Genomic DNA, 26715 nt, shown 5'->3' with positions numbered 1-26715 from the left:
TCAATTTGTACCTTAGATTGGTAACATAACAGTTACGCGAAAGAAACACAGAGCAACATCAAAATAGGGTCATGGCGGAACCCGAGCAACGGGAGAACGAGTAGGGGCATCGCTGAACCTAGGGGGGAAGGGTTGGGGGGCGGCGGCAACCTTGAGGGAGGGCCCGAAGGACGGCCACAGAGAGAATCGGCGCCTACACACTTGCCAGCACAAGCATGTTTGAAAGAAATGCCTCAAATTCTGTGCAAGATCTACGAAAATGCGTGGACCGAGCTTCTGTGTCAGAGACGAGATGCGGAGACCAGTCACCAGTGAGTCTATTATGGGGATCATAACAAAGGTGGCGTCGCTACAGGGAAGCTGACGGAGTCTCTTCGTCGACCCAGCACAATACTCATATCAAACCCTTGCATGGCGAATAGCACAGCTAGGGACCATGAATAATTCATTGAAGTAGCCCCACGTCGGCTGCATAGTGTCTGTGATACGTGCCAGAGGAGCAGTTGTCAAAAGGACGTATTGTGTGTGGGTATTGATGCCAGTGGTGCTTCGCAAAACGCAAATGCGTTATTCGAAATGCTGTTGTATGCGCGAAGTGCTATTGTATGCGTTTAATAAAACTGGTTTAAAAATAAAGAAGTTAACCTAAATAAACAATATTCGTACATCAGAGCTGAGTGCTCCTTGACTATGGCGTGTGGATATTACAGCGCTGCCTCGGCGAGGACACAAGCCGCTACCCCGGCCGTGAATTGCAAGTTAGCTGAGACTGTTTCAGACGGAATTTAGGCTGAGAATAATAACAATTATTAGTCGAATGTAAAAGACACCCGCAGGCTGCCGATAAATCAGCGGAGACGAGATTGACATGTATAAGTAAAGAATGGTACCCTTGCTACAAAGACTCTTCCTATGTGTAGGCAAGATGGCCGGGAATTTCCTCGAAGAGCGTACTGCACGGGTAGTACGTCGAGTACTGAGCTCGAAACACCTTCCCACATATCGCAAATGGTTTGCCGCTCTCCATTCCGTCTGTTTCCTATCAAGATGAACAGGTTCGATCGGAAGACATATAGAAGGCGATTTTAATAAGCCAACGGCTACTCACTATTGCGGGATCTATTTGGTCTGTAGGGACTGACCCAACTTGGCCAAGTCTTCCTGAGCATCTTGCAGAAGCTTTCGAGTATTTGAGTGGAGTTTGGGAAATGCCTTGTCAAGTTCGACCATAAAATGCACGCGCTGGCGGGGAGCCACGACTCCGATTCTTTCTGGAGTGCGCAAGGGCTCCTCCTTAAACAACATGTCCCTCTCGCCGTCGCTGAATGCATTGCCCCTATCATCTCCGCCGCGGCGAATTGATTGGGTTGAGCACGCCTCGTGGGAGCTGGGGATTGGACAGTCGTCTGGGCCGTATGGTATTTTTCGATTCTTCTAAATCTAGCTCGCAGGTGCTGCCACGCGTAGCAGCAAAACAGTCGGCGTCACTCCTGGCTATATCCGCTTGGATGACGAGTATCCGTGCGTAAAAGGCTTGTCCCGTGAGCCAGGTTCGCGGGAATAATCTCAGAAAGATTTTTAGCACAAGTAACTCCCTAGAGATTAAAATTAATCTTTTTTCGGTTCTACTTTAGACATTCTTAGGGGAGGTGAAAAGCCTACCGTCGGCGAATGCGCTTCGCGTGACTGGCATCCAGATGCCTGCCTAGGTGGGAAACGTCCGCCATCAAATCGTATACGGTTTTATCGTATACTTTTTGATCGCTATCCTCAATCAAGAGCATGATTGAGGCATGACTGTTCTTATTTTCTTTCGCGCGTGAAGTGTATGCTCCTAATCGGTCAAATGATTGGCTCATATATTCGTAGATCGCCTTCGAGTTGTCGATGTTAAAGGGAATACGTTCGACTTCTTGGAATTGACGTAGCTTTGCGTGTCCTTTTAATTCGTGAGCGCGTTTGTATAGATGGATTGGTTCTGGAAGTGGGAGTCCGTCAATCGCCGATAAAATCGCGCCGAAATCTGAGCGTCGATAAGGGAATAGGGGCTCATTGCTGCAGTAGAGTTCAGCTATGGGTAATCGGGCCAGTCTACTCCAACGTACTGTATCAAGATGATGCTCGTCCAAATAGTATTTAGGTACCTCTTGTCTCTGAAATCAGACGTCGCTTGACTGCTGTCGTTTAGCTCTCATCATACTCGGCGTCGTTTCCCAGTATTCTCACCCATGAAGCTGAATAGAAGCCCAGCAGTTATCCACGACCTTTTTAGACTTAGAGAGGAGCCGTGTTGGTAGGCAATTGCCTCAACAAGTGCCAATTTGATCGACGTTTGGTAGTCGAAGACCTTGTTGTAGGGATGCCCAAAGGTACACGGCGGAGAGTGCAATACGTGCGGAGTATTGTGCAGAGAGCTGCCGAGCCACTCTATTTGTAGAAAGATATACTGCTCCGTCGACAGCTTCCACACGTTCTTGGAGTCGGCGACATACGGGACGTACTCAATTTTTGCGAGATCATTGCTGTCGAAAATGCCATACTCACCCAAGCAAGCACGGCCAGCCGCATAGCAACTCAGGGCAGCTTCTTTATTTTCTTTGTTTTCTGGTTTGTATAATATGGCTCACCCACCAGTATGCACAGAAGAAACAGACAGGGAAGCATCAGCTATTTATCAATTTCATGGCTATTACGACAACTACACTGGTGTGGGGCTTTTGCCGGTTTGGGTGAGACCTCAATCGAGGAAACAAGACAGAGTGGCTCCACGGACCAAGTGGAGATCGCCATGGGTGTGCATATTGGCATCGATGTGTAGGCAATGGTAATGTGCATGCCATGCTCCACCAACGTCTCACTTATAATGACAGCATGTTGCCATAAAACATTGCTAGCGAGGGACAACCATTGTGTATATGCATGTGCGCCGCACGGAGCCGTCGTTTCCGTCGCCGGTGGAAGCCCTGCAACGGGGTGGTTGAAGTTGGCTGGTGCCACTTCGTCGGAGGGGTGTGCTACGAGGAGGGTGCTGCCACACTTAGTAGCGGAGACGAAGCTTCGAACAGGCTATAAGGTCACTCACCGTGAGTAAAGCACCACCCAAACTGCTGGCTGGACCGGCTCGCGTATGTCCCTAGGTTATTAGTAGCCAAGGTCGGATGTGTTTGCGCGCACAGCTGCTAGGCAAGTCAAGCATTCTTGTGGGCTTAGCCTAGCGTTGTCACTGATCTGCTCTGTTGACTGGTTTGCGTATTATTTCCTGTCCGCACTGTAGTTTTGACTTCAAATCGCTAACCAAGAGATGCTCTTTCTAGGTATCTTTAAAAGTCGGATTTATCCAACGCCGAACATGCACAAGCCCTGCTCTAGTAGGTTCTTTCATAGGAAAGACTTCAATTGCTTTTCTATATCCGGGGCCTATGATCACGCATTCGTCGGTAGTATACGGACGTCGTAATAACTCTTTCATCAAAGTAGAGCTCTGCCACTTCGTACCGCGAGCACGTTCCTATGTTACGCAGAGGACTTCGCCCTCCCGTTTTTGAACATGATGCACCATAAGCTCCCACCAGGGGTATCTCTCGGCAATTGTACAGGGCGATTCCACGTTTGGCGCAGGCACTGGAACTTCTCGGTCCATCCAGCTCTGAATACGATTGAGTGCTTCGTAGAGTGGCGGCACGCTCTGCCGTAGGAAGTAAATCAGCAACTAGAATGCAATTAAGAATATTTCTCTCTTGTGAAGTTCAAACTTACGCTGCGAACAGGGGCTCTTATAACCTGCTCAAACCAAACATTTGCCACTTTAACACGCTCTTCGACAGTGGCGAGCAGCCCGAGCAAGAAGACTGGTAGCAGCGGGGCATTGGCTGTGAACGTAAAGCCCGAAGTTGGTATAATAGAGACGCACTTGGCCAAGTCTGCTATGACGCTAATAACCATGTGGTTGTTTCGCGGGAGTCTAATCCATAGTTAGCATGTTTTGATGCAAGAGGCAGACCCCAAGACCACAGACCTAAGAAGACGGCAGTGTAGATAGACCATTCCCGCCAGTCTCCACGCTTCCGCCGTCACCTGGATCATCTATTTCGCTTCTTGGACAACGTAGCTCTTGTCCGTCTGGCGAATCCATTCAATCGGCTGGTGACTACTTTTGGTATGGCTCCAGCTTTCGCATTCTCTACTCCATTGACATATTTGCACAAGCTGCTCGTGGAGCATCTCCGCAGTCACAGGCACAATAGGCGTTTCGCCGTCTTGTAGCATGCGAGTGGAACAGTCAGCTACCTGGCTAAAGATGTGTAGCAGGCGCTTCGAGAAACCACATCCACCGTGGACTTCAAACATGTCTGCCCCAGACTCATGTAAGAGGAACACGAATCTGCGTGATCCGGCAGTAAAGTCGAAAGTGGCGGGATGTGGGAGGGGCATCATCACCTGAGCCAGAATGACAGCTCTAGCAACGATGACTGATTGCGATACGCGTAAAGCAGATACCTGGACATTCGACTCCGGGACTGTCAACCGCAGCACCTCCTCTGCCTTTCTGAATCCCGTCAACCAGCGAGGGGGGTGGGGGTTTGGGAGCCTGCGTTCCGTGAGAATCACATCTTGCACACAGAGCAATGACATCAAGGTGACTAGCTCGCTTGATTCGCTGTCGCTCAGATCGTGCATATCCTGGAGCAGCTCGCTGAGCCTGGCTACGGCGAAGGCAAATCCTTCGTTGGCTCGATGCCGTATAGCGTCAAGTGGCATATAATCATGAACATACACACCAGCGAGGGACTGCATGGCCATTCTAACACTCAGAATGCATAGCATGCTAGCGAAGAGCCACGGGTTGGTCTTCTTCAACAAACTTCTTCCCGGGCACCAATTGTGGGTGTCTCAAAGGTAAAGAGTTAGAACGGATTTCTAGTGAGATATGTCGAAAGCAGAACTTACAAAATTGGAACAGCTTTCTGTCCGTGGAGTCCATCCGAGCATTATGCCCGAATTGTGGCAGGAGGAGTTGCGGGACCGTTGTGATATCATTCTGATAACATGATCGGAAGCTTCTTGCTGGTGATGGAAGAGATGCGCCGATTTGGGACGGCGGCAGGTTTGATGATCTTCGATAGGTTGAACTGCTTCCTGCCAAGAGAGTACTGGTAGAGGCCTGTGGTGCAGGGCATTGGCGCTGCAGCGGTGGTCGAGGCCAATTGAATTTGACATAACTATTGACTTCACCATCTGCTGGCCGAGGAAATTTTGGCAAAGGGGAATCGTGGCCAAATAAGCCACTACAGTCATCAAATGGGTTGGTTTGAGGTCGCGGAGGCGATTGTGGTGGCAGGAGCTGCGATGGTAGAGCGAAATCTGCACGCAAGGATCAGTCTCATAGAAAAGGGACCATGAGTTTGCACAGGTAGATCTGAGAGACCTACCTGAGTGTGTGTTCCACGTATCTGAAAACATGAGCATGCTCACGATATCCTCGTCGATGAAGCCGTCGTAACTCGCAGGGCTTTGACCTGGTGTGACTATGCCGTGGTTGAATACGGCCGCCAGGACGGTGCTGCTCTGGAGGTTGGTGCTTATGGCAGTAGCGCCTGGATCGCCGAGCTCAGCAGCGGAGGAAGTGCGCTGAATGAGTTGGCTGTGCCGGGTAATGGCATATTGCTGCGAATCAGGAGAGCCGACGTCTTGCATGTTGAATTGATATTTGTGCTGGCCGGGACCGGAAAAGAAGCCGACATCCTGAGGCGTGGGCAGTTCGGTTGGGACGGCGGAGACAGGCCCAGACATGGCAGCCTGCGTAGGGTCGCGAGGAGTCTTTTCCATAACGTCGGCGGAGAGGTCGCGCGGGGGGTTCTGGTCATCGACCGTGGCTGTCGTGCAGCAGAGTTCATCAGGGCAGCCGTCGCAGGAGCATATGTATTGGTCCTCGCCTTTGTGAATACGGCGATGTTTGACGAGACATTGGAGTTAAAAAGGATTTTAGTAACTAATCAGGGACACAGAGGTTCTGGTGTGTCATACACCGGAATAGGACTTGTTGTAGGCTGTTTGATGATACATGAAGGAAGAAAAGAGGCAGTGGACGTGAGGGAGAAGGAGGAGTGCAAGACAGGGCAGTGGACGTGAGGGAGAAGGAGGAGTGCAAGACAGGGCAGTGGACGTGAGGGAGAAGGAGGAGTGCAAGACAGGGCAGTGGACGTGAGGGAGAAGGAGGAGTGCAAGACAGGGCAGTGGACGTGAGGGAGAAGGAGGAGTGCAAGACAGGGCAGTGGACGTGAGGGAGAAGGAGGAGTGCAAGACAGGGCAGTGGACGTGAGGGAGAAGGAGGAGTGCAAGACAGGGCAGTGGACGTGAGGGAGAAGGAGGAGTGCAAGACAGGGCAGTGGACGTGAGGGAGAAGGAGGAGTGCAAGACAGGGCAGTGGACGTGAGGGAGAAGGAGGAGTGCAAGACAGGGCAGTGGACGTGAGGGAGAAGGAGGAGTGCAAGACAGGGCAGTGGACGTGAGGGAGAAGGAGGAGTGCAAGACAGGGCAGTGGACGTGAGGGAGAAGGAGGAGTGCAAGACAGGGCAGTGGACGTGAGGGAGAAGGAGGAGTGCAAGACAGGGCAGTTTCTCAAGGAGTCTAGCCCGAGGCGGTTCGATGAATGTATGCGGCGAAAGCAAGGCAGCAGGGTCAAATAAGAAGTGGAGTTAATCCTGAATCAGATGGACATGAGCGCGGGAAAAGAAGGTAGTGACAGGTCCTGCTGATTGTGGTAGAGGACGTGCAGGGTCTATTGATCTCGAGTGGTTCGTCAACAGGGCGTTTAGAGCTAGATGTCAGTAGCTGCATGCCTCGCGCAGCTATTTCCGCCCGGCGGAATGTGTCCTATTTAGTGTAGAGGCATGATCTGGTTTACTGGGGACGACAAAAGCTAGTTAGTGTTCCAGCCCTTTTAAAACTAGCAGTGCGCCACAATTGATGCATGAGCAGTGTCTCGTATCTTTTTGGATGTGAGAGGGCAATACTGAATAAGTGCTCTACAAGTATGCTAGCAAATCAGATGGTCTTACTGCATAAGATACTTCGGCGGCAAAGCGATCTACACTAGGTAAAAATAAATAGAGCTCCCTAAATAGAGCATACAACCACGCTACTAGATTTATCCTTGAGATTTCTAGACAGAGACCACCGTATAAGTACTATCTTTTTAGCCACTGTATGTTGTAGATCAATCTATGTACATAGGTTAGCCACCATTAACTCGACGATGCCTCCGTAGGTTAGTGTGGAGTGAGCCGTTATACCTACGCTATACCGTCTTAGATCTAAATCTCACGTCCCGGTAACTACTCTAGCAAGCATAAAGAACTAAGTAAACAAGTAGAAATAAATAGTCGCTCGTAGCGCTATTGAGTTATTGCCACGACTCAGTTCACTCCTTCAAAGCTCAGTGTTACCGTGCATGCGAGTTAACGTGCGTAGTTCAATCAACCACGAATACAAGCTATTCCTATCTGGCCGAGGTGCATACTCTACCAGCCGGAGCTGAATCCGCCCCTGTCGCTTACTAACTTTCGTCCCCCTCGTCCCCCTCGTCCTCCTCTTTCCCCGCCCATCCTCCCCTTCCTCCCTGTCCTCCTCGTCCGCCTCGTCCCAGTTGTCTTCTATCGTCGTTCGATCATCGTTATGCCACGAGGCACACGAAAGGTAGCAGATGATGTCATCGAGCTGCTCAGAGCTCACATCAACTCTTTCATCGTTAACATCCACTCCCTTACCAAAAACAAGAGTACGTTGGACGATTGCTACGATTTAGAGTTGTCGCAAGCTGCCACCACCGAGTTACCTGCCGCTACTAAGCCACAAGCCCCTGTGCCTAACGCGTGGTGGAGAGCGCAGAAGTACCCCAAGTTCCGACAACGAGTGAAGGAAAACTGCAACGAGACAATTCGAAAACTATGTGATATTTTTATCCGAAAAGACTGGATTAGCCATATGCGAAGTGGAGACATTAAAAAACTTCATTTATGGCTGGAGAATGAGCAAAATAAATTGCTATTCGATCGAGCAAAACAAGTAGACGGTAGCTGCTCCATACCGACTCTACAGTCTTGATATGATATCTTTAGCTAATGGCCCTTCCAGATAAATCTAGAGAGAACGCTTCGGAAAGCGCCGCGTCAGCTCCGGATGCAGTTCCCGTGCATGGAGAAGAGATGACTATTAAGAGCCTCGAGAACACGACATTTCCATCGACGGAGCAAGAAAACCTTTGTTCCTCTCCTGCAATTGCCGCGCCACTGGAACCATCCGCCACAGAGACCACGAAATTTCATGTGAAATGGTCAAGCCAAGGTATCACAGAATGTTTTGGCTATACCTTTACTCATGCAACCAAAAGTTGCGATGGACACAACATTACCATGATCTTTCCAGAGGTAGCTCAAGTTGGCTGCTTCATAACATTCCATCTGGATCTGACTGCGACACAGCGCCTGGCGCAACAACTCACTGGTATTTTAGTTTATCGCATGGATAATGGGCCACCTCGTTCTGGCATCTACGGGGCCACCATGACTGTGACCGGAGAAATCCAGTGGACGGCATTTACTCGCGACGCAATAGCCAACGCTCTTGGCCCCAAAACTCTGGAATACGTCGATGGTGCGCCTGGTCGACGTCTCGAGTTGATGAGCGGGATGAAATTCTGTACATCTGGTGTCCGAATAGTTATGGCAAAGGAGAGAGGTGAACTCAGCATCGCTACTAGCATAACTGCAGGTCAAAACATACGCGATTGCCTGCAGAGTCCGGTATAGTATCACGTCTCCTGGTGGATTTCGCCACCGTATACATACAAGGCTTCTCCTTTCTTCAAAATTCCCTTCCCTTTCCTTTCAGGGTATTGTGTTTGTCCATTTGCGTCCGAAACTGTAGCATTCCTCCAATAGATCATCTTTTCGTTTCCAAAGTAGACTCTGGCGTCATTTGCACTCCACTGGATTGTTTTCTCCTCGGCATCGGATAGGTCTTCGGGTTTAAAGGTCTAGCGATCCAGTTAGCGCGCAGCTCTGGAGAAAGCAATAATACGTACCATCGTGTCGGGTATGCGGCTACTCTTAAGGTTTCGTTGTCCACAGTCTCTTTGTTGGCTTTATTGACTTCGACCATTTTTATATCTCGTTTGTGCCATAACCATATCTACCTAAGGCAGCATCTAGAATGTAACTTAGAGGGGAAGATGAGGGGCGGCGTACACGTGACAGCGGACTGTCCACACTAATCACCTAACGCTCAAGGGAATTAATGACCTCACACCTAAGGCGCCTATTTTCGTACTGTTGTAGCTATCTCTCTCGCGATGAAACTTAGCAATTCAAGAAACGATTCTTCGCGCCTACGGCCGGGTAAAAAAAAGCGCCACCATTTACGCGTCGCATTGTTTAGCATCCTAGTCAAATTCCCAGACATTCACCAATTTATGCGCGAGTGGTGGGTCGCCTTAAGATGTCACAAAAGACGAGGGGGACGAGGAGGACGAGGGTCCTAGCAAGCCCTGCACCGCTGCACAGGGAACTGGGCGCGACCAGGTTGGTCGGTGGTACCACTTGTCACCCGGGATCCTGCTGTACTGAGTGGCGTGGTCTGGGTGCAGCCGTTGTACCAGCCCGGGTCGGGGGCCATACCCGGCTGGTCACTCCACATCGAGGATCACTCACAGATACTGTTTCTTGTGATATTCATCTCTTCAACCACCCCCCCTACCCCCCTCCCCTTGCACATTTTTCCAGCCACCAAGCTAGTCAGAATCCTACAGGCGACCCGCGACCAGTTGGGACAATTTAAGTCAACAAAGGAGGAGAGGACAAAGACAAACAACATCCACTCATGTGGTCACTTCACAGAGGCGGCTGGGCTCCCCTAATAGCCCAAGCCTTACATTCAACTCGTCTGCCTGTCGTGGCTGACCACTCTTTAGGCACGTAATTTCGTATCCCTGATTTTCGTGAGTCTTTTCCTTACCCTCCCCAATATATTTTGAGATTATTCTAGTCGCTTGTTCAGACACCTAGTGCCTCCCCCCCCCCCCCGGAGACTCTATCATCACTTTGCGGCAGACGCAACGACCTCAGGGACAGTCACCGTCGCAGTCATCACCAGAGCGGCTGTCAATAGCATGACCCCTAGAGAACACTTTCCGACATACCTACCTGCAATCATAATTTATTAAAACTATTCTGTACACATGGGCAACAATCGGCCACTACTGGCTCCGAAGTCAGATGCCCCCCAAGTCTCTTTTCCTATAGCAAAGCTTCCTGAGAAACGGAGACCTGTTTCGGCCGCGTGCGACGCCTGCCGTCGAAGGAAAGCAAAAGTGAGTTTAGCATAAAGACAGCAGCGGACTATTAAGGCTAACCAATGCCTAAAGTGTACAGTTTCCAGACCATGTGGTGAATGCGTTAAGCGCAGCGAAGAGTGCAAACAATCAAAGAAGCGACAATCTTCTGAGCTAAAGCAACGGATCCGCGAACTAGAGCAACAGAAAGCCTTAAAGGAGCAACGGATTCACGAACTAGAGCAACGAATCCAGGAACTCGAGACGGAACTAATCTCACAAAAAATACCTCGAGAATGCATCAAGTCTGCAGAGCAGCGAAGCGAGGCTCATTCACCCGATTCTACCCCAGCTGCGGGGAAGCGTCCGCAGACTAAGGTCGAGAAGAAAGCAGACCATTTCAGTGCTTCCAAGCAACGTACCAGTACTACTAGTGGGATGACTTTAGCAAGTATGTTAAATTCGTCATTTACTTCTTCTACATTTTGCCTCGACACAGAAGCTCGGTCCATGCACCGTCACAGATCTCGGAAAGAATCCGAGGCATGCTTGCTTGCTCGGGACCGACGAGGTAGATAGCCATGCAAGGGATTCAATTGGAGATGTTGGCATTAAAGACGCTCGTGTCTGCTCAGCCGGAATAAAAAAAGGCGGGAGCACTGACATACTCACCTGCCTTTGACGTCAGACTCAGCATATGGAGAGGGAGGGAGAAAGAGAGAGGATGTCAATTAGGCTAGATAGAGTGTTTCTAGAGATGAAAATTGCTAAGGCCCACCTACGACTTTATTCATTATTACCATAGTAGGACTTCTTAGTAGGACATTTAGGTGATCAGGTCGCTTCTCTGTTCTCTCAGCTACTCACTTAAGGCCCAAGTGAGGCTATCTGTGGTGTCTATCACGCTCGCACTTTGTTCCTCATCCCCTTTCCTTACGGCAACCATCAAGGTTCACCTTCCTGTAACTGACTCTTACGAAGTTTGTACCCTTTGCCATCCTTCTCGATAATGCCTTCCTCGAGTGCATAGCACTGAAGCCAGTCATTGACGCCAAGATCATCACCTTCGCCGTTTTCCATGTGCCGACCGACGTGCGTTGCCCATTCGTCCCAGGCAGTCGGGCCGTCAAAGGTATTCACACAGCCGGGTTTCGGGCAGCTAGATTGCTGCGGTGGACGCCTTCGCGTCACGAGGCAATTCTGCTGCATGCCCTTAATATAGCTCTCCCATTCTGACTGTTTTTGATCATTATTCCCTTTGGTGAGGGCTCTGTTGAAAGGACCGTGCATGCGCCGAAGGTGCTGCGTGAATAGATCCTTCCGATTAAACTCGATATCCTTTCTATCTGCGGTAGTTTTTAAACAGCTAGAGCAGCGATAGTACTCTAAGCAGAGGTGTTGTGAGGTAATATGGCGTTTCCACTCATTCTTAGATCCAAAGTTGATGGTACACCCTGCAAAGTAGAATGCGCAGGGAAACGGGCGCGTGTGCGCGGCAACTGTATGTTTTCTTAGGGAGGACGCATCTTTAAATGGCGCATGACTGCAGTGTGCACATTGAATGTTAGGCTTTCCAAGTATACGTTTTAACCTAGCCCTCGCGGATCCTGTACCACCATCTAGCACAGGTATTGACTTTGAATAAGTCAAATTTCGGAATCCAGGGTGTAAGGCCGGCATAGCAACGGGCAAAGCGGTGCGTCGGGGAGAAATGTTGGTAGCAGCGTTGCCGCTTCCCTTTCCACAGGCTCTGGGGCTTCAAGCTGCTCTAGTCCGCTGACTGCCAGTGCCCGACAGAATTCATCCCTTGGGCTCGTTTGTCTATTTGGTCGTTCATCCCTGGCCGCCTCGGGAGCCGTCGTTGTCGCGGTGCTCGTTTCGGTTACTGCGGTGAAGGTGGCGGGTGCTCCAACCATCTCGTTGCTCTGGAGATGAGGACGGGCGTCAATCCTTGGGTCGTTATTTGGAGGCTATAGTCTGTTAGCCCCGGCACAAGGACAGATCTGATGCATTTCATGGCGGAAACCTCCGTACCCCGCTGTGATGTTGATACTGAGAGTCGGGATATGACATGGCAGTCGTTCTGCTAGTATCGTCATTGAGTAACAGCTTGATTGACATCATGATGAGTGTTTGCAATAGACGCCTGATGGAATAAGGTAGAAGAAGGAAGCATGTTCCGTGAGAGACAATGGGAAGCACGCGAAATACGGCAAACTTGGCAAGTCAAGAAAAGAGGCCCAAATTGGTCAGTCAGTGGCGAGGCGACGGCAAGACTGCTTATTACTAACTGACCAGAGGCTGCTCGAGGCAGGAGGCCTGTACAACGCTGCACTGGGAGAAGGGGTGCTATGTCTTATCACTATCACCTAACACCTACAAGTCACAGTAATGGGGTGCGTTAAGGAAAGCAGGGTGGACATTGGTTAGCTGAACCACGCAAGACCAGGTTTGGCACTCGAGGTGCGCATAGCGCATGGGTCCCTAGATCGCAAACTTTGATATGCACTTACTGTTCGTGGGTATTGGGCTACACTATAGTACGCCAACGAGCCGGCTCGGAAACTAATTATGATGGGTTGCTAGTAAGTTGATTCAACTATCTAGTTCCTATGCTGTTTACTATCAAGATGAAGAAGAAAGGAACTAAATCAACTAAATGAGAACATCACAACACTTTCATAGCTCCGAACCAATAGAAGGTTCTAGAAGCTCGGCGGCACAGCCGCCGCGCAAGCGGCTTGCCCGTTACACTAATGGATTATAATTCGTTCTGTGTACTGAAGATGGCTGTTCCTACCAGCCACAATTAAGACCCTTTTCGTGGCTTAGAAACGATATGCATGGGCATCACCAGCCTCTAGAATGGTAGCCGTCAAAGGCGTTCGTAATTAAATGCTGATTCCAACTAAGTGCGTTGGCGTCCTCGCTCTGCTTCAGACAGGGCTTTTCTGGAAACTGCCTCAGGTTGGCCACATCGTGGGAGGCATGGCGGCGCCTGAGCACGGCATTGGCAGTCGAGGTTCTCTGCTGACGCTCCCAGAGAAGATGGCGGCGAAGAGACTCAGTCAGCTCAGTAACAAACATATTGCGGCGAGTTGTTTGCGGTGATAAAACTGCTTGCGCGACAGTAGGCTGGGTGCTCGAGCGAGGTACCTCGATGACAGGTCCGATGTTGGAAGGACGCACGCCCTTCATCATTGGAGGGCCTTCATCTTTATCATTAGGAGAGGCTCCCAGGGCTATAATAGCAGAGGCAGAGTGGGACGCTTGTTGCTGAAGTTCTTTTTGGCACTTGCTCTGTCTGCGCAAGCATATGAGTGATGAGCGAACGGCCGGAGACCAGGTCAGCCCTGGGCTCAACGCGTTGGAAGAGATTCAAGTCAACGCTCGATTCGCCGCTATCTTGCACAGAGTCCTCCCAATCCGAAGAGTCGTCATCATCAATAGCGCTCTCATCAACGTAGTCGTCACTGGTAGGCGAGTCAGGAGCAGTCTCAGGTCCGGTATTGGCAGGCTTCATGAATGAGTCGCAAGGGGGCTTAGAATTGTCAGCCATATTCGTGGTGCACTCGGCCTGGGCTTTGAGCAGGGCTTAGAATTGTCAGCCATATTCGTGGGTGCACTCGGCCTGGGCTTTGAGCACAGAAAAAGAGCGGCACCTTAAGAACTAGAGACAAGCAACTTTAAAAAGTCGACAGGTCCAATGTGGTGCTCAAGGTCTGTCCCTGAAGAGTCAAATTCGGAAGCAGATTCGACGTATCCCCGTTGTAATAAGAACAGAACACGACTTTTAAGAGGAGAGCGACTAGTTATGTATCCTTATATGTATTAAAACGGTCAGCCTGAGTAGTAGTAATAGATAGATGTCTTATTTAAGACTGGCCATTGCGAGCTACCTCCATGATTGTGAACTTGCTAAGCAGATCGGGCAACATCGTATCGTCAAGAATGGCAGGCAGCTCAAAAGTATTCTTAAAACATAATCTTCCACAGACCTTAGCCACAGTTCTAAGTCGCTCCTCATTAGAGTGTCCAATCTTCGAGATGATACCAATTTCCCTTAGATAGCATAAGCTCGGTGCTGCAGCTTTGGCTTGCTCGTCATACGTGTAATGGCGCTGCAGTGGGAAGAAACAACCTGGTAGCCCGACCACCCTGTCCTCACGTAGCTGGGCTTGAAACTTGTCGCTGAGGTCATCGATTCCATTAATAGGCCAGTCGCTCGAGTCAAGCAGCGGCAATAAGTCTCGGGGAACTTCGTCATCGTTTGAACATGGTTGGACCACTAAGTCCTTGTTCCTTCGTAGATTAATGAGCATGCCCTGGGCGAGAGCAGTGTATTGTTTCTCGGCATATTTTGGCTGGGGATCTGCTGGATTCTGGATGGGCTGAGCCGGTTCGTCTTCGTTAGTGTCTGGCCAGCGTTTAGTAGCCTTCGTTGTGCAAAGTGCTACGATGACTTACAGGCCATAGTTATGAGTGATCTGTGAAGTCATGATGGCAGGCTATGATTATAGTGCTGGGGTTGTACGGGCAGCGAACATTTATAACTTTTTGAGTTAAAGGCTGAGACTACTAGCTTGCTGCAAGTTCAACGTCGACGTATCCTTCACCAGCCAGTGTTCCCTCATTTTGGTCAAAGCCACAAACACTGTCCTACTCCTGAGACGGCAGCACAGATTCCACGTGATGCAGTGATGCAGTTGAGGCAGTTGCTCTCCTTGGCCTACACAGTGGCCTTTACATAGGAGACGAGACATACATCTTCCTCTGCTGAACGCAAAAGGCGCCCCAACTGTACAACTGCTCTGATACAGGCGTCGGACCTTGCAAGAATCAATCTCTCCGTCCCTGTGCGGATACCAATGTATGCACCTGTTGAGACACTCTCCAGTTGCGTCTTCAAGCTCCCAAACTTCTTCTCAGAACCCTCAAGGGTTTCGCGAGTTTTGGTTATAGTAGCTCGGTCATAGTCGTAATATGTCTCCCAGTGGAAGGATGTAGCGAATACTGCATAAGTATTGCTTAATGCGAGTGCTGTACCGAATTTTGGTAGGCCGTCCTGTAGCTCAGAGTGAACATGGCCTATCCAGAGCGTTATCTTGATCATGTTGGCACCCTATTCACTATTAGTACAGGAAATAAAAGGCAGAAAAGATACAGTACCTCTCTATCCTGATCAGTACCTAAGAGGTGATAGGTACCGCAAAAACCGTTATGGGTGTCGCGGGTATGTAACATAATAATTTTAGTGGGGTGGATTTTGGCTGCTGCCTAGAGAGCCAGAAATAGCGGTTCTGATTTACCCCGCCAGGTAACTAAAACTAACTAAAAGCACTAGCGACACCCATACCGGGTTTTACGGTATGCATAATGTATAGAACACACACAGTAGGTAGTTATGGTAATAGTAGAAGCAATGGGTGTTACTGGTGTATTTATGAATACTACTACAGTTTAAATCAAATCCCACTAATATTTGTCTTAACTGGCTCGCAGTCTGAGGTGGAAATAGATCCTTTCTCCTTCTTGTGACAAAAAGGTACCAAGTACACAGTAGCAACATATTCTGCAGGGCTTGTGCTTGTGCAGGCTGGATAATGCCTGCCGCCACTGCCAGCGTCGCAGAAGTATTAGCGGAGCAACCAAACCCTATGTCGCTCCATCTTTGGCCGTGTACTCGATGCAGTTGATGCAAATTGTGCGACTCCATGACGGGGCTGGTCGGTGGTCGGTGTTATCAAAGTTTCAACGGAGCTATTACCTTTTCACTTTGGCAAGTCTCCATAGCATCGGCACATTATGTAGAGGTCGCCGGTGATCTTCTTTTTAACGTGCGCTATTAAAAAAAAGGAGTATGAGTACATATAAAGTTGTATTAAATATAAACCAATTACTTTAGAACAAGTAGAAGTCTGGCAGCGCTGTACTGTCTGGCCGTGGCTCGGGCCGTGGCTCGCCTCCCTCGGTCTTCACCAGTACATCCAGCCCCTCCTCCGGTGGCAGGCTTTCAAGATCCCCAGTAGTGATGTCTTCTTCTAGACCATGGTCTGGCCGTGGCTCGCCTCCCTCAGTCCTCACCGGTACATTCAGCCGCTCCTCCGGTAGCACGCTTTTAAGATCTCCAGTGGTGATGTCTTCCAGGTCCACACGCTTTGAAATCAGACTCTGACGGGACTGCCCGAGTTGGAATGTATTTCCGTCCCGCGGAGCTTGACCTGCCTCCTTGGCCTGCCTCCGTGACCGGTGTGCAGATACTCCACCCATGACCTGGATGATACAGCTGAAAGAAAGGCCAATCAATGATTGAGAGAAGTACTGTACATGTTGTAGAGTGGGCGCCTTTTCAGTTGGCACAAAAGCAGCCACAAGCCCGAGCACAAGGCCAACCCCGGAGAGCAGGGCGAGCCAAAGCCAGTGTTGTCGATAGCGCACATGAGCTAGAGCCGCATCATTGGTGAGATAATGACCTGTCAGTGCGAAGCCTCCACTGTTGAGTGTAATGGATATCCAAAGCCACTGCCTTTGCGTAGTCACAAAGCACCATATCCCTAAAGCCGGAACAGTGGTGTTAAGGAGGAAGGCACATGCCATGATAGCGTATTTCCTAACACCCTGAAATGGAAGTATAGAAAGCCAGAGATAAACCTAAGCTGGTGATTAGCACTTTCTCACCAAAGATTTAGTATATCTTACAATTTCTGCCGTGAGGCATTGCCCACTAATAAGCTCCCATGTGTAGAATACCACGTTTGACAGTGGGGTGTTCGGTATGCGACGCGTGGAAAAGAACGCCGAGATCAATGCGACTGATACGATAGGGTAAATGACAAGAGCGGCTCGAAGGAGATAGAGTCTTTTTTGCGAAAATTGCTTAGGGGAGTAGTGAGCGCGAACAAGGCAAAGACCAATGTGAGCCACTTCGAGGCCAGATACAGTGAGGGCAGGACTGTACTCAGTTACGCCGATGGGCTGCATTGCGCTGATAGGCCGTATCCCGAAGAGCGGTGTGGTCTTTACATTTGACTCTTTATCATCTACCTGGACACAGTTTAAATACATTTCAATAAGTGACGGTGCTTAAAGGATAAACTATCTTATTCCTTATTGAAGAGGAGATTGTTGCGACACAATATGCATCTAAGACGCGCTAACCTAAAAATCAAAAAAGTGCTGTGCGCACAGCACTTTTTTGATTTTTAGGTTAGCGCCGGTCCGCAGTGGCGTTCGTGGTGTTACCTTACCCCGCAGACCTCTTGGTCAAGGGTGAGCTCTCAGGTAAGCTCTCAGGAGCTTTTCCCAGACTCACCATCTTCACACCGGTTTATCACAATGGTGATGGGCAGAGCAAAGACGAGTCCTCGCCACCGTGAAAAGCGCTGCAAAGCAAACAAACTATTGATCCAAGAGCTTAGGTGCTTGTTACAGCCCTACAACGACGAGGATAACGTGGATGTGATCCTTGGCGACAAGGCGAATCACCAAACTCTTCGAAGGTGGTTCGAGTCGCTCTCAACCAAGTTCAGTCAAGTGCGGGGAAGGAGGCTGGATGCTATCAACGTTTCAGCAATCAGGTCAATCGAACGCCCACACTTGCAGTTGAACGAGTCAACTCTCGACCTGTTTCGCCTGTGGGATCAGAATCCACAGACCTTCTGGTCACCAGCCGCGGACGAGTCGCAGTTGAAGCAACGGCCACGCAACTCAACTATAGCATACCGCAAATTCTTCACAGACTCCGCCATTCAACTCTACAATAAATATTCAACTTACAAGATCTTATGGAGGTTCATAACGGTTGCTTTATACCTGCACTTTCGGCGTTGGAAACCTGAAATACAATCTATAAGGACTACCCATGTCCGTGACTTTTTGAGGTTCATGGAATGTGATGGCTCTGACGACGAGACCACAGCTCTTCTTGCTATTACTAAAGCTGGACAACGCCGAATTTCGTTCTGTCAGCTCCTGGCAACTCGTCTCCCTGCCGAATCGCGTTTTATCAACCAAACAAACGATGAAGATGCAACAAGTAACGCTACGGACGAAAATGAACGCTTCAGAAGCGCACTTGGGATATTTTTCCATGAAAGCATACCTGATTCTATGTATGTGCTTTTATTTCAAGCCCAAACATAAACTAATCGTTATAGATTTGACACCAACGACGGCCTTTTTCAAAGAGGCAAAGAGGCCATTATACAACACCTCCATTCTATCGATATCTTGAGCCCTCCAACGCAATATGACACCTGTGACTTGGCAAATAAGTTACTGGACTATCAGCACTCACTGGTCTGGCCTAACGAAGGTGACCACGGTCGCATATTCACGCGAAACGATATCACGTTGGAACCAAACCGAACACAAATGACTACTAAGGAGGCGGCTGGGATGTTAAAGATTCTCGCTACTCGTCAGCCCTCGCAAACATATCACCACGCCGCGCAGAAACAGCCTACCCATGAGTCGGCTCATACTCAACCCTTTGCTAGCATCATGACTCCCCATCCCGACTCTCTCATCAATCGCCCGCCAGAAACTGACGTCTCCACGGATCCCAACTCTTCCACCAGTCTCATGACACCAGATGCTTTCCAGACTGCTTGCCAGGCCGGCATCTCTATGGACCCCGGCTGTTACACCGGCTTTACTGGGATGTCTCCGGATGCTTATCAGACTAGCTCTCAGGCTGGTGTCTCTATGGACCCCAACTGTTACACCGGCTTTACTAGGATGTCTCCGGCTGCTTATCAGACTGGCTCTCAGGCTGGTGTCTCTATGGATCCTAGCTGTTACACCGGCTTTACTGGGATGTCTCCGGGTGCTTATCAGACTGGCTCTCAGGCTGGTGTCTCTATGGACCCCAGTTGTTACACCGGCTTTACTGGGATGTCTAACTCTCCCGCCGTTCTCATGCCACAGGCTGCTTTCCAGGCCGGCGTCTCCATACACCATAACACTTCTATTGGTCTCATGCCGCAGGAGATGCACCACTCTAGCGAAGGATATGCGAACGACTCAGGCGGCAATGCAGGATCTGAACCTCTGCGCAATCGATGCCACATTAATGAACATCCACAACAGTTTATTGGTCATGTTGTACCACCCGGTGGGGGACACGGCTGAAAGAAATTTACTTCATGTTGACTACCCAGAGTAGGTATAATGTACAATTTTCCTGAACTTGCACACCGACTCTCTGTACAATATGCCCTTTCTCGCCGAGCTCAAGCTGGATATTGCCCTGCCCATCAGATATTGTGTATCGCTCGCCCGCAATTGGTATCAGATCGCCAATATCGAAGTAATACCATAAATTTCTCGAGTCTCCGGTGATGCGAATGAGGATTTTTTTTTTATCCTTTGAGGTCATGTCAGATCACATCACCAATATGGAATAATGAACGTACTTTCTGAATGATAGGCTGAATAATGGGTGGAATGTCATCGTGGGAGTACTCATGCGTACTGTTAGACTTCAGGGTCCATCCTTCGGGGTGTTCCTCAGTGTAATTTAGCAAGTTGCGCAAGTACTCCTCCTCTCTCGCGTCAAGCTTGGAGATCTGAACTGCTGGACTCATCAGGAAGGTTTTGGCAGTTTTCTAACCTTCGCCGTGTCTTAGGCGGCGGAAGCATTTATGCTGCCCACGATCAGCAGATATATATTTTATTCAAGCTTCGTCGCGGGGCATTTGGTGAGGGGCACAATACTGGCCTTAGGCGTGGAGCTCATGGTGTTGCGTAACCACGTGACTAACCATGTTACTCCGCAGCTTCCCATGCCCAAAAGAAGAACTGGTCCTAAAGCCTCAGGGTGTCGCAAGGTTAACCTCTACGACTAACAACAATGACCCGATTTCGACACATACATCGCCAAATACCGGAGACCAGTTCTGGGACGAGGATTTGAATTTCAGTCTCTATATTTAACGACAGCTGTTGTTGTGTGCAGCAGTATCTGATTGCCACCGTCTAGTTCGTAACCAAACCCAGCACCATTTATTTCGATCCACTTTACACTGCCATCTTGTTGTGTTGTTAGGTAATTAAAGCGGCCGAACGTGAGGAAAATTATGCATGGTTTTGTCACTGCAACAATAGTCCAGTCTGATGAGGCCTGTGCCTCCGCGAGGTGCCCGTTTCGCTTAGGTCCTTCAACTTCCAAGTGCGTTAATGCTGTCTATCAGGTACGTGGTCCTTGACGAAAGTTATCAGTTCATCGCGGTTGATTTTGGCGTATGCGTCCCGTAACTTCTTCCTTAGCCCTATGGCGGGCTTGATCCTGTGCGTTATAGCCATATGTGGCGACTGAGGCGTTGTGTTACAGCATATAACGTCAACCACCCTGCCTCCGAGAAATGGCCGCGAGCTTTCATCACGTGGTCGCGGATGTGGCGAAGTCACAAGCTAAGGAGTCACCCAACCCCACTAATCCCCCGGAAAAGAAAAGGGCCGTGGGCCACACGTCATTGGTTGTTGGTTGTTGTTTGCTTTCCTGACCAATGATGACGCCGAACAGCCTAGTCACGTAGCTTGACGTAGCCAGATAATCCCAGGAGGAACTTCGCGGTACGCGTCATGACCCAGCTAGCTGCCATAATAGAACCTTTTTGCATATGATTTCCATACAAACTAATTCATTCCGAATAGAATGGATAGTAACATAAGCCAATTCGTCCTTCACGCTGGTGACGCGGAGCTTTTCGTCCAGCTGGACGAAGCTCGACGAGAGGAGCCAGCCGATAGCACGTACAGGCCAGAGGCGCCGCCAGGGCTCGAAACAGCCGTCTGAGCCTTTTCCCGTTCCTCATCGTGAGCCTCAAATTCCCGTCCAGGCACCCACGGCGTTGTCACTCTTCAAGGACATTGTTAGCGATTCGCTAGTAAATTACTGGGTCAGGTACACAAACGAAAGGAATCGTCCGGGGCCAATCAGAGTGGCGCATCATTCATTAATAATGATTGAAATGAATCGCAATGATTGATAATGGCGTTGCATCTGCACAGAGACTTGCGAGGTTGCATTCGGCAATTGATTCTCCACAGAATAGAAATGCCGATAAGTAAAAAGCAAGAAAATGAAGTAATTGAGACATAATGTTTACGTCGTCGCGATCCCAGCGGATCAGCGGAAAATGGAGCCTTGGGCCCATTATTTCGTGGTCCGTCACTGTCACCGTTGCCATCTGGGTTGCTTTCTTGCGTTTCTTGCTTTTTTTTATTCTTTTTACAAATGGCTCTAAGAAATTATAGATAAAGAATGCTGGTTCAAACTCTTGGTCTAATTATACGCAACAATTCGGACCTCAAAAAGAAAAATTCGGCCGGTGGAACTTGGCTTTCACATGATCCTCGCCAAGGCGTTTATGCGGAGTTCATCAACGCCCGCATCAATACCCGCTCTGCGGCCCGTCTCGCCGTCTCCCCTCGGCGGCGAGTCTATTACACCGAACGGTTGGCTTAAGCACACCCATGGACATTTAATTTCAGCCATTCATGTGATATGTTTAACGGAAACGCCACATATTTATTCCTGCTGAACGCCACCTTCATAATGTCCGCAAGCCACTCCGACCCCCACCCCCGGCTCTTGCTATAACATGCCCTCTGTTCCACGCCTCGTCCTCACACACGCCCTTCACTTACACTGCCTCATGCTGCTCCCAACAACTTCCCTCTCTGCATCATGAGAATTCATCTTCATAATCGACTCATAGCAAGAATCTAACAACACAGCAGCAATAATACAATCATTCTCAATCATTTCATGGACAACTTACCCTACATAGTGATCATTGCATTGTGCGCAAGGCAATGAAATGACGATAATGAAATGATTGGCAGGGCTGGCGGGCTGGCGCGAGCCGAGCAAGAGAGCCCTCCACGAAAGCAAAGATGCACGGCAAGGACACCTGGCTGCTTCGCGGAGCTCCCTTTATTCAACTTTCTCATTCGAATTTCCGGTATAGCTCGTCAATTATCTGCAGCATGTCGGGCCTGACGCCCCCATTTCCATCTGTCGAGGTGTCCCATCTTCTCCGGCGAACCTGGGGGATCGTGGCTCTGTATCCAGAACACCATTCGCCGCCTCTTTAGTCGAGAATCCTTTTTTTTAGCATCGAAAAAATCCGAGCTCGCATTTCTTCACCTAATGGTGGCATGGTCAGTTTTGTAGGGCTGTTTTTGATATGACTTATGTTGAAAGGCAGAAACCGAGTGACTCAGTGGAAACAGGCAACTTCTAGTCGTTATTCTTAGCGTCTGTTACAGTGGTAGGGTGGCGGTACTTTCAAGGTACCCAGAAGGTCAGGAGCCAAAAATAAGGGACGTCCCTCTCCACCTTAACTACTAAAACTAACTAGTTAGCACCCGCGACACCCATTTCGGTTTTTACGGTATCACACAAACCGTACGATCGTGGCTTCGGGCAGGACTATTGGATGATTACGATGGGCTGCTGAAGGACCTGGTGGAAGTGGAGTTCAGCGAGACGTAATACGACAGGCGCCCATCTGCGGCACAACCTGGATCTTCCTTTAAATCATTATCATTTCATTCTCAGTCCTACAATAATCATTATCATTACTGCGTCGCTTATTAATACATTTCCTCTCATTATCTAGGTGATAATGATTGATAATGATTCATGCGCCAGCCTGGGGCCAATTGGCCCTCATGAAGCGTGCTCGCGGGCGCATTAGTGGCGCGATACTACTAGAAAGAAGTATATATTTGGCTTGCACGTACGATTTATATGTCAACTCACCGCGAAACACGACTTCGAAGCTATTAGGAGACTTCCTCGGCAGTAACGAGCCGCCCAACTCACACGGCTCTCGTGTACAGTTATCTATTACAGAAAAACAGCGACGAATCTCATTATCTTTCTAGAGCCAGCGAGAGTGGCGGCAGCACCTCGTTGACACCCTCTTCAGCGAATTCGGCCGTACGAGCATGTCACGTCAACTATTTCGCTTGGCGACACGATTACGCCTGTGTCACAGCACAATTCTGTCCATCGAGGGAGAAAGGGCCAGTGCCTGGCTTGTAAAGGCATCAAATTCGGCCAGGAACGATCAAGAAGCCGTCTCGCAAGAGGCGCTTTATCGGAAATCAGCAACAGCAAGCGCCCAAGAGCTGATTCTCTTGACATGCAGAGACTAACTTGTACGAGTGTGAACCCGATAGCTTCAGCGTCACATCCTCTAGTCACTTCAGTAAAGAAACAAAAATCATGGTGAAACCCAAGCCAGCCAGCCCCGGCTCTGAGGCCATTATACCGGGAACAACCACGAGACAAGCACCGACCTGATCGGAAGTGGCTCGCAAAATAAAATGGGCTCGTGGGATTCGTTTTCTTTAGACTCGTGGCCTAGGCTGAAGCCTCTGGCGGAGACGATCTCACAAGGTTGATGGATGTTCTATTTCTTACGCGTCAGTTTAGCCTTGTTTAGTATCAAGGCATGTCATGTCTTTTAGCAACTATCATGGGGTAGGTCTAGGTAATCCGTGTCTCTACCTGTAACCCAAAATTCCTCATTCTCCATATTCCTGATAACAAACCGAGATGAATCTTCATCTATGTCACTATCAGCCACACATAGACTTCGTTTCCTCTTTCTAATAAGCAACGGTGCGCATGGGCTAGCTCTCAAAATACTGCCATAGTATTGGTCCATACTGCCATGTACTTCCATAGCGTGGCGTATCCAGGTATTCCTATCCCGGATCTGCGCCACTCGTTCATTTTGGCGGCAGGCGGTACATTCAAATGGATATTGAGATTCCTTTTCGTGGGCCTTAGAAAAGTGTAGGCTGAACCCTCCGACAGAATGCTCTGTCGAGCAGATAAGGCAAAAGGCAGGCTTTTCCGAAAAGTAAGGATCAGGAGCAAATTGTTTGCCGTGTTGTTGCTCCACGTGTGCTACCCATGGAATGGTTCCTACAGGGACAAGGACATGATGCCCAGTTTTCCGGCATGCGGGACACTCAAATGCCTCTTCGAGTGGGTGCGAACGTTGAACGTGCCGTGAGAGTGTTGCTCTTGTTGCGAAAGATTGGTCGCAAATTAAACACAACGTCCGTGTTGGGGTTCTGGCTTTGCAGACTTTTGGCGCTCACTTTTTGTGTATCGGTTGATGTTCGTATCCAACCCCGACCAACTAGCAGTCCTACAATCATAACCATGTGGCAGGTGAAAGAGACACAGACAGAGGTTCGAATGTGTTTAATTTCTAGGACGCATACCGTCTGCTGCTTGAGGTGAAAGTCCTCTTCCATGTAATCTGCTATAGCCGATAGTAGCGGTGACGGATCAGATGCCCGCTCAAAAAGGACAGCAGAATAGGGGGGAGTAACATATTTTCTTCGGCAGCGCATCAATTCCAACAGAAACAAGATGCTTCTGTGGATAGTCGCGCTTGAAAGACTTCACCCATTCCTCGTCTTCGTCGATTTTCTCGTCAATTTTCTCTGCATTCTTCTTTCGGTATCGGTATACAAAAACTACTATGTGGTAACCTTCGAGAGATTCAACGTTCGGGAGTGGTAGTTCGTTTCTTTGCCACCAGCTAATATCAGTAACTTCGCAATCTCCTTTGGCGGTATCCTTGGTCGTGTGATCAGGTGTCGGGTTATACTTTCTCTATTAGCCCGCATCTCTGCTGGTTTTCTTGTGTACGTGCGCAATTGTCGACAGGCTTCCTTCGTATCACTCGTGAGATGGTGCTTTTCCCATTTCCGGCACGTCCAACAATAGCGATCCGGCAAACAGGAGGTGGCCGTTCTTCAATCTTGCTCATGCTATTGGCAGTGAGGAAGGGCCAAAGCCAAGTAAAAGTTGGAAAAGCAGCTTCTTGTGCGCATCATTTTGAGCCGGATGTGTTACCTCATAGCTTCATGCAGGAAGTAGGACGAATGAATGATTGAAAGACCGATTGATGACGGCAGGATTCTTCCAGTCCGGTGGCTGCGTTGACGTTGTGGTTCGGCCGGTACGAAAACTGCGAACGTGCTAACCTCTCAATCCCTAATTGTCCCCACACTGGGTGCCGCATTTTGAGGATCATGGCGAAGGAACTCGAGACCTCACTTTCCCTCTATGCCAATCCAGGCAACCTCAAGCGGTTTTTGATTTGATTTGATTATTTACGTCTGTTGGCGCCCTAGTGTAGGCTTTTAGACGTGCTATCGAGCCTTCTACGGATAAACGTGCAGGCGTACCCGCTTAGTAGGCCCCCACAGGGCGGCGGCGCCCGACCATGTTCTCACTAGTTGCCCCTGGAATACTCTCCCTGCCATCATCCTCCAACTGTAGCAGTGTCGCGCCCAATGGCATATATCTGTCTGAATCGATACCCGTCAGCGGGATCACGATAATGCTAGCGTGACGCGCTCGCGGCGACAACCGCGGGCGCGTTGCGCCAACAACTTTTGTCTCCTGGTCTTTATACGGGGACCAGCGGGAGCCCTGCTGTCGGTGGCGTGTATCGCCCAAAACAAAGGAAATGGAAGAAATGTTTAACGAGTAGCGTCAACTACTCGGGCTGAATACTGTACAGAGCGCGCCAGGCTTGTACCCTACGTGGTGCTATGTGCGCTTGTTGATCTTCGAATAGTAGAAGTCAGCAATCCGCATGTACACCTTGTAGGATCTACCGAGAAATTTGCTATTGCCGTCTCTGGGTCGGGTGACAGCCGAACCCGGAGATGGCCAGGGATCTTTCTGCAGTAGAAAAGATGGGTGGGCGATTTCTGACGCCCGCAAGCGCACTCCAGCGTCGCCTGTCCTGGGTGGAATCTCTCGTGGTATTCCGCAAAGTCGCCGTGTTGTGATCGTGCTGTCAGAAGATAGCCGAGCAAGCGGCGGGGGAGACTGAGTTCTGGGAGCTTCTTAAGCTCGGCACTGAGTCCAAGCTTGAGGTATTCCGTTCTCTCAACCGATGCCCACCAGGTTCGGTTCTACTGCTACCTGCTTCTTCATCTGTCTTTTTCTATACGAGACAGATGGCAGATGCTCGTCGACGGAAAGTGTGGCTCCATGCTTCGCGAGTTGGTCGGCCAGTTCATTGCAGTTGTTTCTGAACGGCAGGTGACGTCAAGCAGCTCTGATACAGAGGCTGAAGCTACCAAAAGCAAATATCAAGGGATCAAACATCACAATGTATCAGTAGTGTTGCAACGCAACAAAAGCAAGCTGCAGGCAGCTTGCTTGTACCTATAAAGAGGTCTATCTGATCTCTCTAGATAGAGAAGAAGTACACTTGAAGAATCACATTTACAACTATTGCCAAAAATGCCGGTGTGGCCAGGGGACCATTTGACTGAGATTAGATGCGGGTGCTTGTCCCCAATCTTTTGGAATTCTCGGAAACTGGCCTGCG

General features: G+C 49.5%; 5 protein-coding genes across 5 annotated transcripts; 1 reads left to right on the top strand and 4 right to left on the bottom strand.

Moving 5' to 3' along the window:
* Positions 1-4825: 4825 nt before the first annotated feature.
* Positions 4826-5826, bottom strand: ISF_09695 (hypothetical protein; the record flags this gene model as incomplete). Its single annotated transcript, XM_018853296.1, has 2 exons — positions 4826-5361; positions 5430-5826. The coding sequence occupies 2 exons, from the start codon at positions 5824-5826 to the stop codon at positions 4826-4828; spliced, it is 933 nt and encodes a 310-aa protein (XP_018699512.1).
* A 5446-nt stretch (positions 5827-11272) lies between these two features.
* ISF_09694 (hypothetical protein) lies at positions 11273-12451 on the bottom strand (the record flags this gene model as incomplete). The annotated part of the gene is made up of 3 exons (XM_018853295.1): positions 11273-11669; positions 12014-12297; positions 12362-12451. The coding sequence occupies 3 exons, from the start codon at positions 12449-12451 to the stop codon at positions 11273-11275; spliced, it is 771 nt and encodes a 256-aa protein (XP_018699511.1).
* Positions 12452-14202: 1751 nt separating this feature from the next.
* ISF_09693 (Glycoside hydrolase, clan GH-D) lies at positions 14203-14801 on the bottom strand (the record flags this gene model as incomplete). The annotated part of the gene is made up of 3 exons (XM_018853294.1): positions 14203-14301; positions 14326-14744; positions 14795-14801. 3 exons carry the CDS (start codon positions 14799-14801, stop codon positions 14203-14205), a joined length of 525 nt encoding a protein of 174 aa, XP_018699510.1.
* Positions 14802-15056: 255 nt separating this feature from the next.
* On the bottom strand, positions 15057-15440 carry ISF_09692 (hypothetical protein; the record flags this gene model as incomplete). Its single annotated transcript, XM_018853293.1, has 1 exon — positions 15057-15440. The coding sequence occupies one exon, from the start codon at positions 15438-15440 to the stop codon at positions 15057-15059; it is 384 nt and encodes a 127-aa protein (XP_018699509.1).
* Positions 15441-18211: 2771 nt separating this feature from the next.
* Positions 18212-19459, top strand: ISF_09691 (hypothetical protein; the record flags this gene model as incomplete). Its single annotated transcript, XM_018853292.1, has 2 exons — positions 18212-18438; positions 18484-19459. 2 exons carry the CDS (start codon positions 18212-18214, stop codon positions 19457-19459), a joined length of 1203 nt encoding a protein of 400 aa, XP_018699508.1.
* Positions 19460-26715: the final 7256 nt, after the last annotated feature.

This window comes from Cordyceps fumosorosea (genome assembly GCF_001636725.1).
Source record: "Cordyceps fumosorosea ARSEF 2679 chromosome Unknown scaffold_65, whole genome shotgun sequence".
Lineage (NCBI taxonomy): Eukaryota > Fungi > Ascomycota > Sordariomycetes > Hypocreales > Cordycipitaceae > Cordyceps > Cordyceps fumosorosea.
Note: the sequence above shows the minus strand (reverse complement) of the source record. Positions and strands in the feature narration are given on the sequence as shown.